At 40.2% G+C, this 14,468-nt stretch overlaps 1 protein-coding gene across 2 annotated transcripts in view; it reads right to left on the reverse strand.

Moving 5' to 3' along the window:
• The window catches only part of edar (ectodysplasin A receptor), a 39,250-nt gene that overhangs the window by 3,391 nt on the left and 21,391 nt on the right, over positions 1–14,468 (reverse strand). Inside the window, exons 5-11 of one of the 2 annotated variants that reach the window (XM_069698506.1) lie at positions 11,724–11,809; positions 7,445–7,522; positions 7,220–7,345; positions 6,947–7,021; positions 4,033–4,105; positions 493–823; positions 318–381 (exon numbers count right to left, since the gene is read on the reverse strand). In XM_069698506.1, coding sequence (XP_069554607.1) covers positions 318–381; positions 493–823; positions 4,033–4,105; positions 6,947–7,021; positions 7,220–7,345; positions 7,445–7,522; positions 11,724–11,809 — 833 coding nt within the window. The remainder of the gene's footprint in view (positions 1–317; positions 382–492; positions 824–4,032; positions 4,106–6,946; positions 7,022–7,219; positions 7,346–7,444; positions 7,523–11,723; positions 11,810–14,468) is intronic. The other variant, XM_069698507.1, reaches the window with a different exon arrangement.

The raw sequence follows: 14,468 nt of genomic DNA on the forward strand, positions 1-14,468 counted from the left end.
GGAATCAAAGTTCGGTTCAAAACATTTGATGGAGGGTTTGATGGACTAACGTCCAGGTCACTGTGTCCTCACGTCTGTCCTGTCAGTCCGTCCCATTCTCATGAACGCAATGTCGAGAAGGTCAAAACGGCTAACAAAACACATTTGTGGCATTAATTGGCCATTCATGACAAATATTTATCAGCAGTGAAGTGAGGTAATGACTTCTTTGGGGGGACATTTCATTCCCTTAGTCATTTCTTCACAGCATTCACTGAAATCATTTCTTTGTTACAAGGCTTGGAAAGGGTATACTTTCCTCTGTGTGACAGACTTACCCTCAGTCACATTGCAGGCTCTGGCATACAGATCTAGGATCTTTTTCCTTCGACTCTGTAGCAGCTGTGTGGTAAACAAAAACAGTACTATGAGATTTCCAGATGATGCTGAACAGAGAATCTGTACATAATCACATTTACTGCAGTACAGTCTTATAAAGACCCATCTTCTTACCCCCGGAGTTTTATTGTTGTTGTTCATTGCGTTCACACTGCTGATGTGGTTGCTGTTGGCGATGTGGTTGATATTGTTGATGTGGTTGGTACTCGGGATGTTATTGCCCTGGGTGGCTGCGACGGCGGAGGTGCCATTGCAGGCGCGGCCGCGGTCCAAGAGCCCCAGAGAGAGCAGGCAGAGGTCAGGTTTGTTGCCCAGGTTGACGAGGCATGATTTGGGGTTGGGGTTTGCGGTCTCTGCTGATCCCTGTTTTTCCGATGCCGCTTCCTCGTCGCTGTCAATGCTGCGGCTCAACAGCTGCTCATTCTCCGACGACGCGTCGTTTTCACTGCAACATACAAACCCACACACACACGTGCATTCATATATTATTGCTGTTGGTAGGGTGGGAATTATTTCGAACGTGATTGGTCTCGAAGATTTTGCCCATATTGTAATATTTTCATCAAAAAGTTACACAGGTAGCAAATGAATGTGCAACGGGAGAGTTGTAGATTGCACATTCATTTTTGTCCAAATGTTTGTAAGTATTCCAGCGGAAGCTTTAATCAGCACTGTAATGGGGCAGCACTGAAGAACGTTTTTCCTTCAAATCAGCTTTTTAACACACATTTTCGTACACTGTAGACCAGGGGTGTCAAACATACGGCCCGCGGGCCGCATCCGGCCCACCAGGGGGTCCAGCTCGGCCCGCCGGATGACTTTGCTAAGTGTGAAAATTACAGAAAGACATAAATTGCATTTCCATGAGAATATGGAGGTTTACGAGTACAAACGTTTTGTAATTTTGTTTTAATCGATACAGTAATTGCTTCAAAAACAGCGTAAATGCGATGTCTGCTCCGGAGGAAGAAGCGCTCGCTGCTAGGGAATCTGCAGAGGAGAGCCCAGGCAGATAAACAGTGGGCTGATGTCTGAGTTTTTGGTCTTTATGTTTCTAGTTTATTGTAGAAAGACCTTAAAATAGGGTTTATCATCCAAAAACCTTCACCAATGATTTAAACATAGAGAAATATTGTCGTTATTATGCTATGATTTTACTGGTCTGGCCCACTTGAGATCAAAGTGGGCAGTATGTGGCCCCTTAACTAAAATGAGTTTGACACCCCTGCTGTAGACAGAAGTTTGATTTATTTTTTGAATTCTGACTCCTTCAGAAATACAATTATTGGCTTTCTTACCAAAAAGCAGATCAATGAAAACTTTCATGTCCAGTCACAAGGCCACAGCTGGCAGTCTATTGGCCAACTACCACCTTTATATCTTGTTTGCTTAAGCTGTACAAAAAAAACTGTATAGAAACCTGCAGTTTTATGGTGGGTTAAGCAACCAGGTTAATTCCTAGGCAGCTGCAATCCAACTGGATTAGTTTTAGTGAGAGCTGCCAAATAAACTGAAACCTGACTATTCCCCAGTATATCAGTTTTATCCTCTCTAATATTCTCCTCACAATCTGTGGCTTTACACTCAGACATTGGGGACGGGTCATGATTCACAATGAATTTTTGAATAGTCATTAAATCATAAACAATCAACTAGTTTTTGTCTTTTTTTCCCCCTTGTTTTTATTGGTGCCTGGTACTCCCATCAGAAGGTGGTATTTTTAATAATATTATTTATGCTTGAAATTCCCATCCCTATCAGACATAGCCGTGCATAAATACCAATTTTTGTTTTCAAAAGCAAAATCTACCGTAATACCGTCGCACTACATATGCAAACGATGACAGCTAATCCACACAGGATGACTTGTGTCTCTGCAAGCTGAACAGGAAAGCTGACAAACGACAACGAACCGGAGAAGAATGCTGTTTTGTTGCCACAGCCGCTGATGTTTCTAAGCAGTTCCTGTGATTGACTGAAATAGCCCCGTGTTTTACAACATGATACCATGTAATATCATTTTATTATCCGTCCTCTCCCTCACTCTGCCTGCCCTGGATTTTCTTGCAAAAGCACCTTGTTGACAGAGATGCTCACAGAATGCCATTGTTTCGCTGTCCCTCGCTCTTCCACCGAGCACACACACACAAAATGGCATTGTTTCCCGGACATCTAACACCCACTCTGGCAGCTGATGCAGTGAGTTAGCACATCCTCTGGCATGCTGCTGTACCACACTATTTAGCACTGTTGGTGTTCAGGTGTGTGTGTGTGTGTGTGTGTGTGTGTGTGTGTGTGTGTGTGTGTGTGTGTGTGTGTGTGTGTGTGTGTGTGTGTGTGTGTGTGTGTGTGTCTGTGTCTGTCTCATCTAGTCTCTAATTTAGAGCCCTTACATGTATTTTTGAAAGCGTATCAATGTAAGCTTGCCAACGCGAAGCACCATAACATTTGAGCACAGTGGTTCACTGTAGGTTTGTGCAAAGTACTGTTCGCTTTCAAGCGTTCCCACACTTTAGCCACCATCTATAAAGCAGCATTGTCTTCACACGAGGGATGAGATGTATGCAGAAAGAAGGCGGCGAGTAAACTGTCATTCTTTTGTTGTCTGCCAGGACATGCTTTCACCTGGTGGTGGTTTTACATGAAGCCTGGAATAAATACCCCTGTCCTCCCTGACAACCACCCCCTCCGTCCGTCTCTAAGTGTTTGCTAGACTTTAGGACTCTTCTGTATTGTCAAACACCCTCCGAACTCACCTCTCTGTCGGCCTACGAAGCCACATAACGGCTCTTTGCTTCATGTGAAACAACAAAACAAAAACCCCTCGACTTGTTTTGTACATTACAACCATGCGTAAATGTAGATAGCAAAAACAAAACAAAACAAAAAGGCCAGCAGCAGTGATGCTTACTACTGCAGCGACTTGTTCTGCGGCTTAATTATGGGCAGATTCTGAAAAAATTATAGGATTTTTTTGTGTTGTTTGCAGTCTCTGTGACGCCCACATGCAAACACACACACACACACACACACACACACACACACACACACACACACACACACACACACACACACACACACACACCAATATACACTCTCAAGGATTTTGTATAAATACAGTATATGCTGTACATAGCCAGTATTACTAATAGATTTAGCACATGCTACAGATGCAGATTCACATTGTTTTTTGTGTGTTAATAGGCTGATAGATCAAAGTAACTTCTGTTTGCCATTTAGTGCAATGTAGAGTTTTGTCATGATCAAAATACTAAGTCTATTAACAAATAGTTATTTTCACATTCTGTAACTTCAGACAAAGAAGAAAAAGTAAACTCTTGTCCCAACTTTATCATTGTAAAGCTTACTAATTCTTCACTTCACTTGAATCTACATCCCCTCTTTCTAAACTTTAAAGGATCATACTCATTAGCAATCCTGCTTTGTATCCTCCCTGTTTTGTACACTCTGTGGTGTCGCTGAGCTCATAAATTGCTGCTTGTCAGTTGATACCAAACCTGCTGCTTAGAACTTTAAGCTGCCCTGGATTTTACCCGTAATTACTGAAAATCTTCTTATTTTGTCTGAATTTATTCCTTCACTCGGATAGAAGCAGTCTGGGGCAGCTGATGGTGAATCAGAGGTTTCGCTCACCTTTTCACCGTCTTCTGAGGAGGCGCTTTCAGTTTGTCGAACTCGTCTTTCTCTGAGTAGATCACCACATTATCTAACAGGACGAAAGAGAGGACAGGTTTACAGCTTTTCTTTTGCTCTTTTAAAATACAAGTGAAACACAAAAATGTCTGTAATCATAACACACCGAATACAATTAAGTTGCTTTGATGAAAATCTGACCTGTAGTTTTTCTGTAATGTTACTGCCAAACATACAAACAAACAAACAAAAAAACAAATAGCACCAACAACATTATCTCCTTGATGGAGGCAAATATCTTCCACAAAAATACTTTAAGAAAACTCAAGTGTGTAAAGTCACAGCTCTTTTGTGTGTTATGAAACAGTAATGCCAAAATTGAACATGTAAATTCAGAAAAGATCTCAGATGTAATTCTGTGGGCTTCAATCTTTTATCAAAAGCAACACTGCATTGCTCATACAATTTTGAATAGATGTTGGCATGAAGTAAAATACACAGAGGAGAAGAGATGCCCGAGGGGAAAAGGTTTCTTAAACAGAGGAACTGCTGTCGGAACAATGTTTAAAAATGATTACGGTGAGTATTATGTGAAATTGCACTTACATCATGGATACTGATAGGGATAGACAGCCTAATGAGTGAATAGCTAAGTGGAACAAATGCTGTGTGTGTGTGTGTGTGTCCGTGTGTCCGTGTGTGTGTGTGTGTCCGTGTGTGTGTGAATTAAAGTGTCAGTGTCTTTCATCTCAGAGCCTTATTAAGTCAGTGTCTCCATGAGTGACAGCTAGCTCCGGTAGAGCTCCAAGCAATGGGCTTCTCTCCCACACACACACACACACACACACACACACACACACACACACACCAGTCATCTAAAGTGCATGCACACACACACACACACACACACACACACACACACACACACACACACACACACACACACACACACACACCGACACAGCCACTTACGATAACCCAACATTAACTAACAATGCAGACATTTAGCTTTAATAATACTGTAGTCCCCCCCCCCCCCTATAATGTTTTTTTTTTTAGCTATTACATTTTTAAGTCATAATGTGTCTGTGACCACGGAAACAGCGTGTGTGTGTGCGTATGTGTGTGTATTCTCATTCACACCACATGTAAGTGGTTAGTCAGTCAGTCTGGGAGAGAAATTGAACAGAGCATCATTGTCAGTATAAACGGCGCCCAAAGCAATGTATGGCTTTAGCTTTGGACGCCTCACATTCCACTGCGATATACTCATCACACTGCTTGTCTGTCAGCCTGCACGCACACACCCACATTTGCATACATTATGCTACAAATCATAAATATGCACATACATACTAGACTGACACATGGAGCCAGCTCTGAATTAACATTTAGATGTGATCCAGTCAGATTTGATTTGATGATATGGTTTGATGACACATTTAATGTGGCCTTGGTCAGCCCTGCAACTGCTGTAGGGCACATCTTAACACGCGTCCCTTAATGCACACACATACACACACACACACACACTGATCCAGCGACTCTTCAAACCTGATGAAAGTGTAATTCTGAATGAAATGTTGTTTCACTTAGCAGCGGTTGCAGAAGGATACGCAATTTGCAGCTTTAATCGAGAAAAAAAAATAAATTATCAGCTGAGCCCAGAGCAGTACAAGAAAATCTTTGGATAATACTTTTGTGGATGCAGGCTCACCCACAGATAACATTCGGTGTTTGACTTGCCAAATAAGCCAGTCATACAGCTACCTGAATCAAGGTTTGAAAGGATTTTGCTGCAGGATTTAGTTGGACATTGTTAATCACTGCTGGGTGGTATCTGTTCATGCCTCAGCTAACAGATGAGCAAACTGTGTGTCAGTGTAACTATTCCGAAGACATTTTATCGTCTGCAAAGCTAAGAGTGGAAAAAAAAAACACCTAATTATAGTTTGTCCTGTTACTGTAATTACGTAGCTGTGTGTGTGTGTTTGTACTATTTGGAGTGCATTTTTTTTGGAGTCTGATTTGTCTTCAGATGCAGTTTAAACTGCATGAACTGTTGAGTATGTGTTGGCTCAAGTTTTGAAACTGCGCAGCATGTGAGTGGAGTTAATGAGAACACAGTCGTGATCAGTGGGTGACTGTGAGCCTATTTATTTACGCAGATATGAAAACACAAAGAAAGCTAAAGAAGAAAAAGCAACAGATCGTCGACGCGTAAACTGTCTCTAATGTCACCAAATTTATTTAGTTTTATAGCTGACTTTGTTTACGCATTTTATCTTTGTTTTGCCAGGTTATATGAAACTCCTTCAATATATCCTATCATACTTTTGGAATTACAAAAGCAATATCTTAAGTATATACGCTGCATGATCGTGCTAAAGTAACCATATACTGCAGTAACTATACAAAAAAGCAAAAGATATTTATCTTCATTAAGGAATGGGAAAAAAACGAATTTCATGGGTGGTCTTCTCAGAGATGAAAGCCAAAATTACTGGAACTACATCTATACTTAGTCTGAAGCTGTTTAAATATCATAACTTGTTTTCACAAACCTGGACCTCATCCAGGTTTCAAGAAACCATGATAAGAATATGCTGCAGAGTAAAAGTTGTGCAATAAAAATGTGGATAATGTTAGAAACATATACAATTATGTGATTACCAAGTTTACTTATTTTTCATGTAAACATCACAACCAGAATATAATCCAAACCAGGAGAAGGCTCACAACCAGTGTGCCTGTGTGCATGTAAACAAAAGACTCCCAGTTATTACAGTGGAAACAATACACACATACAAAACTGTGTGTGTCCTTAATTGCTTAGTGTGTGTGTGTGTGTGTGTGTGTGTGTGTGTGTGTGTGTGTGTGTGTGTGTGTGTGTGTGTGTGTGTGTGTGTCTCACCAGGGACGTCTTTCTTGTCTTCCTGTTTGTTGGTCTGAGCCTCCACTGCTTTCACAACTTGTCCAGAACAACATGCTACAGATGCACACAAATACACACACACACACACACACACACACACACACACACACACACACACACACACACACACACACACACACACACACACACACACACACACACACACACACACACACACACACACAAAGGAGGTCATAAAACACAAATGCCAAACTTAAAATGAAAGTGCGTGTGTGTGCGGTTGTTTCTTACCGTGGCCACTCGGTTTGGCCTTCAGGATGTAAAACATGATGATAAGAACGATGGCGATGGCCATGATAAAAATGGTTGACATGGCAATAATGAGAGCTGTTGCTAGGTGACCCTGTCCCGGGGAATCTGACAAATGAAGGCAATGATTTAAAGTACTGTGTGTGGAAAAGATGAAAGAGAGCAAATAAATAATGCATGGCGGTTTTTGACTGTGCGTATTTGTACCTTTGTTCAGATGTGGGAACACAGTAGTGCTGCCAGGGTCAATGAGAGGTTTTCCTTTTGGCTTGCTGGTTTGCATGCCTGAAACACACACAGATTCTTACTTTAGTTCATCTACTGTGGACGTATTACCGTCGGATCACACCGGGCAGGTTGCTGACATTGCATCCGCGACCCTTTTTTCGTTCCGTCCTCTGAACGGCTTCACAAAGCAGCTTGTTAGAAGCGGCGGGTTTAGATGCCTGATTTTATTGATGTGTTTTGGTCATTTTTGTTAGATTCTTCTGCCGGCCTGGTTTACTTAGTTACCAGTTTCTGTTTCATCTCTTTTAAATGCCCTGACTGTTGCTATTTGCTTCTTTGTTGTGGTCTACCCGTTAGACAACGTTAATACTGTTTGCTGTGTTTTGTTGTTATTGTTGTCAAAAATAAAAAAAAAGGTGTCTATCTTTAACTCCCGGTGGAATCGAAAAAAATACTTTTTCCCACCTTAGCGACTACTGACTTCTACTTTCAGAGGGGTAACACACACATTTTGACCTTTGGTCAGTTTGAAGTTCACCTTTGTTGCGTACAAATTTCCGCACATGCATATTTGATTCAGCCAGTATATTGATTTAAACCCTCGACAACCTACTGTTGAATCAGCAAAACTGTGGCAATTCTCCAATTTTGATAAAAGTAAAAAAAATGTTTTCATTTTCAGAAAATATGATTATTTTCCTTATTGCCAAAGGACGTATTTACGGTAAATACAGCGCCACCATGTGCAGTTAGTTAGATTATTTATCAAGTAAACTCGATCTCTCTGCCCTTCTACCGCTGAAGTTAATTCATTGTATATTGGCACCGTGTGGATATGAAGCAGCGACTCTCTGTCCAGATTTCTCTCTGTTCCCAATCTATTGCTTCCAATGCCCCCCCCCCCCTCTTCCTTTCTCTGTCTCTCTTTCAGGAATATTCATCGCCTGCTTTTCCTCTTTCCTAATGGAGCTGTAAACTTCTGGCAGCTCATAAATCAGCTCTTTTAATCAGTCTTTCATTTGGCCGAGTTGATAGACCTCTCTGGCATGTGCCTTGCTACTTGCCGTGGTCTCAGAGCCTCATGTCATCACACACACACACGCACACACACACACACACACACACACACACACACACACACACACACACACACACACACACACACACACACACACACACACACACACACACACACACACACACACATCCCAGTGCCCTGTGGCTGCAGACATTAACTTCGGGTATGTGTTTACACTCTCTGGATAAGGATATGAGCCTGAACTGGAATTCTGTTTAGCGTCTTGTGGTTTAATCTCTTAATTATGTCTCGCAGGCTGAACACGGTGCAAATGATAATTCTTCGGGGCAATCTGGATACTCAGGTCCAAACAAACTGAGGAGCAGAATTACACAGCGGTGTTGATAAGGAAAAAAAAAACAAAAAATCAAAGCATTTTTGTTTGAAGTAAGAATCGTAATACCTCTGTCAGCAGAGATGAAGCAACAGTTAACTTCCAATAATGCGAAATAGCGATATCCGCTTATGAACTGTTGATAGTGAAGATGCCATCTTTTTAAATATTTAAGGTGCGCCCGCTTGAAAAACGGCACCGAAAGTCAATAGGAATCAAAAGGTGACAGTGGAAATTGAGCGATGCCTCCAGACTCATATCTACGGCCTGCCAAAGAGTGGCATCAGCGCAAGCACAAACATGCTAATCATCTCTCTTTCTCATACCCGCTGAAGTTTTAATTATCGCACACACAGAGCTCGGCAGGAGCCAGGGTAATTTACAGATTACATGGCAAGTATCAGCCTGCCCTCACCCAAAGCAAGTAGGACTCCCAGCTTTCATCTCCGTCCTCTATTTACTGTCGAGGGTCGACATTATTTTTAAGTTTTAAGGGGTTCGATTGAAACGTGTCTGATTTAACAGATAGAACGAAATAGAGAATAAAAGAAGTTTATTTGATCTTTTACCCAGACAAATCAGACGTATTTTAGAAAGGCATGCAGCATTTAAAGCCTAATAGAAATTAGACAATAATTTAAGACTTGTAATTACACCTATATGAAGTTTGTCAAAGGCTAAACATGATCAGGTTATTCTCGAAGTAAATCCTCTGACCCAGAAAATAATGCTTTTTTTTTTTTTTTGGTTCTTTGTCATCTTGGAGAGTAATTGAACTAGGCAGTTTGCAAGCAGTGACAGCCCAAACATGTGTCAAAGGTATCAATCTTCCTACCCGACTCAAAAAAGCAAAGAAAAAAGATGTCCAACTATGTGTTCAAAACAAGAAACATGACTTTTGAAATTTTGCCAGTGTTAAAAAAAAATAGCATTTCCAAAATAAGCTCGATAAACGTAAATACAAGATAATATTATTTGCTAATCTTGTTACATCTCATTTATTTGCTCTTTTTCACGACATCATTCAATCACTCATTTCCATGCCTGGGAGAGCTAATTAGGTGGCTGTTGAAAAGCACGTGTTTATACGCACGCACGCACACACACACACACACACGCAGGCACGCACACACACACACCGAGTATACTGCAGTTCCTAATTTCACACCCACTCCTCTGCAGGCCCAGGCTGCTTTTTGGGGTTTTCATCTTTCAAAACACTCTCATTAAATATGACACAATAACAATAAAATGTGTTTCCGGGCTCTTCAATTATACTCAAAGGAAATTTTGAGCAATTATAGGCCCATAAATATAATTCCCTTAGCGATATGTATCATTGAGGGTCAAAAACACTGTTCGATTCCCACTGACGTTAGCCTGGCGTACCCAGACACAAATTCACTGAAGAACTGAATCTGAGCAAACATTCCCTCATTTTTGGAGCAATCTATCTGTCACATCTGGACGGTCCCACCGACGACGCAGCAGGACAGGGAACATCTTTGGCTTCTGCTCATTGATTGCGATACTCATCTTCAGCATTAATTGTGTTCTTTTCCTTTTTCTGACGTTTAAACATTACACCTCACGATGCTTTACTTAATATTCATAAATATGCTCTGACACATTGAAAGTATGTTCTTGCCACAAAAAGATTTTTTTTTCATTTCATGTAAATAAGATTAAATGATTTGATGCTGATTTTTCAAACTAAATGGTTTTAATAAAATGGACAATCTTTTATACCGGGAGACATTTATCTGCAGTAATTATATTGTAATGAACTGAAGTTGGATCATTTTCATACTTATTTTAACTATATGTGAATACTTTTAACTGAGGACATAATTAAAATGTACACTTTTGCTGTGCAGGCAAACACTAAGAGAAAGCCGTAATAACTCCCTATAAAACTCATCAGTGTGATCTAAAAGCTTTTTACAATTAAAAACAAATTGCAGAGAATATGTAATCAAGTTTCACAAACAAAAGACCCTAAAGAAGACACTATGGCAAATGAATTCATGTGAGGAATGAAAAAAATACAATGAAATACAATACTAAGGATTAGTTTTCAGTGATGTATTGTCACTCCTCACCAAAAAAATAAGATTTGGCTTCATGTTACAGCTTTAAACTTGATTTCATACTGTATCATATGGTCACAATATTCCTGTCACCACTGTGAAATGTAAATATAAGATCCACAAAATATTATACATTTCTACAGGAGAATTTAAAGGCGCACAGAGCCAAGAACAAATGTCTCAGCTGGCGGAGGACTATTGTAGGAAAATCAAACAGATTACAGGAGATGACAACATTAACGCACTGTGTTGCAAGTGTCAGGGCAGCAAAATAATCAATGAGGCAGTGTCGTTATTGATGAGCTGCCAATAACCCCCTGTGGAGCCAGATTAACAGAGATCCAGGAATGGAGGAGGGGATGGGTGTACCACTTCTTTTGTATCCATCAGTGAGGCCCACTGACAGGGAAGGACAGTGACCTGAAGGTCCAGGAGAACTCAGCACAACCTCTGACCTCTTATTTTTATCCCCAAATTAAGTCCAGGCTTTCAGAAGGTTTTCAACATACTGTACAGCTGCTTTTGCACAGCCTGACCTCTTATATTTCCTTTCATTTGGAGTGAAATCTTTAATGTTTTGTGGCATTTAATCTGGCCGAAACCAGGTTTGTGTTAAGGCAGAGAAAGCTGTGAAGATACGTGTTGGAAAGGAAGAAGGGGAATTCATAGCTGAAAGGTGATGTTGGGGAAAAACAGATTCGTAAGGAAGGAAACAGTGAGAAATGAAGAGCAAAGAAGTCACATGAGATTACTTACATTCTTTGGTGTTGCGTGGTGCATTCTGGCAGGAGTGGCAAACCATCCCATAGAGATTTCTGGGTCTGTTTTCCAGCATGTAATACCTGGAAGACATCAAATACGTGGTTTTAAGCAGCAACTTGTTGGACTATATAGTGATTAAACCGGAGATTTCAGGTGATCAGCTTTGCTTGCATCATCAGCCAATGCCTCAATCACAGTCTTTCCTTCTGCCATAAAAAAAATCTGTTATAAAATTCAAGCAAAGGCTTCAATATAAAACAGTTTTAAACACTTGCAAGTAAGTACTATCTGCAAGTGTGGCAGGTGTGTATAGTATGCGGAACTTCTAGACACGCTGTACCTACACAGCCGAGGTGAAAAGTTTGAATCGGTGCAGAAATGTACATAATTGATGGCCTGAAGGCACCAAACACTGCTCGGTACAGATATCGCCCTGAGTCATGAAGTGTTTACGAGAGGATAGAAGAGGGAGGCAACAAGGAGCCAAGTCTGCGTATGGCTGGTAGTGCTATTAAGTCGTTTAGGCTTTGAGGGCATGTACAGAATATCAGATTTTGCAGGTAATTATCTGATGCCTTCAGATTTCTGGATAAAGTCAGAACTTCAATCTTGTGCTCCCGGATGTTAAAAGGCAGAGGTGGATAGACATATAAGGGGGATGTCTGATTTGATATTTCTGATGGACTTTTGCTATCATGTTAGTCACTGTATTTGAATTACATATAACTATGCACAATTACCAACCCTGTATTACGCTCTTTAGCGTAATACACCCATCAGTCCACTAGAGGATACCATGTCACACTTTACATTTTGGTTAGGGTTAGGAAAGCCTGGTTTGGCTTGAAATAAGTCATTTTTTATAGTAATTTACGTAATGTACACCACATAATGTACATTATTAAACACAACATTATGTCTACGTTGACTTTAGCTTTCTCATGGAAACACCGGTCTCCTCAAAGAAAGCCCCTTTGTATGTTGTCACATGACCTCTTTCTTTGACCCTGGCTACACAAGTCGTAAGTACGAAACGGTGACATTGACTCCTCTAGTGGACTGATGGGTGTATTACATGCTTTTGCATGACATCAGGCTGCAATTTCAAATGTTGTTAAACAGTTCATAAATATGTGAAAACATCGTCTTACTCTAAAAATAGTATTTGTTCAATACTTGTTCAATAAAACATTTGAAATTCTTATATAATCTATTACAATATTGAAAATGCGTAAATGTTTTGCTTACCTTAATCTAGTCTTATTGTACCCTAATTTTGATATATCAGATATATTTATATATGTAAAAAATATTTAGAAAATACATACTGAATAAAAAAGAATACCTGATGTGTAATAATGTATTTTCACATGTATTTGTTACTAAGATATAACTGATGTCTCAGACAATTATGAAATATTTGTTCCCATGAATCCTTCTTTTACTGATGATTTATAAACATTAAATAATACTAATCATTACAAGGATACAAGCAGAGAAATGTCTGTCCCAACACACTTATTCTCACTCTCCAGCAGGTATTTTCGTCAGGCTTAACTTTAAAGCAACTGCTCAGGCCTGTTCTGTTCACCATCGAACATGTATGGAATCTGTTAGTTGCAGCAAACAACCCCCCACACATGCAGTACAGCGTATACAGATACAGACACAGACATGACCAGACTCAGTGATTGCACACTCACTCCTGTAAGAATCACACTAATCAAAAAACAAAAACATCCTTCGTAAGGAGACTGAGAGCCAAGAAAAGTATGAGGCAGCAAGATTGCATCCAGACTGATGACAGGAGGAAGACATTTCAACATTTAATTCTCTCAGATGGATTAGGAAGGTTTTTAAATATCCACAAATTACATATCTTGCAGTTATTTGTTTTGTGTGCAAAATCCTTCATCACCTACTTCATTATACAGTATATTGTTATATTGCCTACATTTAATTTAAAAATTATTATTATTAGCTGAAATATGATTCAGGAGAAAAAAACAGAAAGAAAGAGTTTGGTGTTGACATAACAAGTTAACGTCTCCAGCGAGGCGAGAGACGGCGGAGTGATTGATAATACAAAGGACGAGAGAGGAAGACGAGGGGGGTGCAGAGGAAGGACTGGGAACATTTATATGTTCCTTATTGACTTAATATTTTCATGTGACAGTGGTTGCATAGACAGCTGCCATGTGCAAATGGAAAAGTGCCGGATTTAAAGTGGGAGGATGTATTAAAGCTGGAGTGCAGGACTTCTACTTCTAAATGAGACTTCGTAACACTCGAGCTGAGTTCACACACCGATGATGCTTATCACTGCCAGAGATATCACTCCATAAATCTCTTTACTTTTTTCTTCTGCTGCAAATCTGTCTTTCATATCTGGTGTCTGGCGAGACATTCCCGTGGTGGTGCAGCAGTAGTGATGTGTTTCATTTCACCCAGCAATAATTGTTTTGCCAGAGCTGGAGAGGCAGCGAAGAGGAGGAACAGTTGTGATCTTAGCGACAGAAAGGACGATATTTACATTGTGCATTTGGCAGTATTAACATCAATATCACTACCCTCTATCTCTCCCTCCGCGGTGTGTATCTACATGCATCCTTTTGTTTACCACAAACATATTTATTGTCTCACATAAATATAGGTTTTTATGAATGAAATTTTGAGTATTAGTCACGTATTTTCTCAGTTAAAAACCCATCTCTGACCTGCATGTACGGACCTCCTTCA

Source organism: Brachyistius frenatus, unplaced genomic scaffold (assembly GCF_029030835.1).
Source record: "Brachyistius frenatus isolate BFR_SWC_R1_liver_20210118 unplaced genomic scaffold, ASM2903083v1 Contig_27, whole genome shotgun sequence".
In the NCBI taxonomy this organism is placed as follows: domain Eukaryota; kingdom Metazoa; phylum Chordata; class Actinopteri; family Embiotocidae; genus Brachyistius; species Brachyistius frenatus.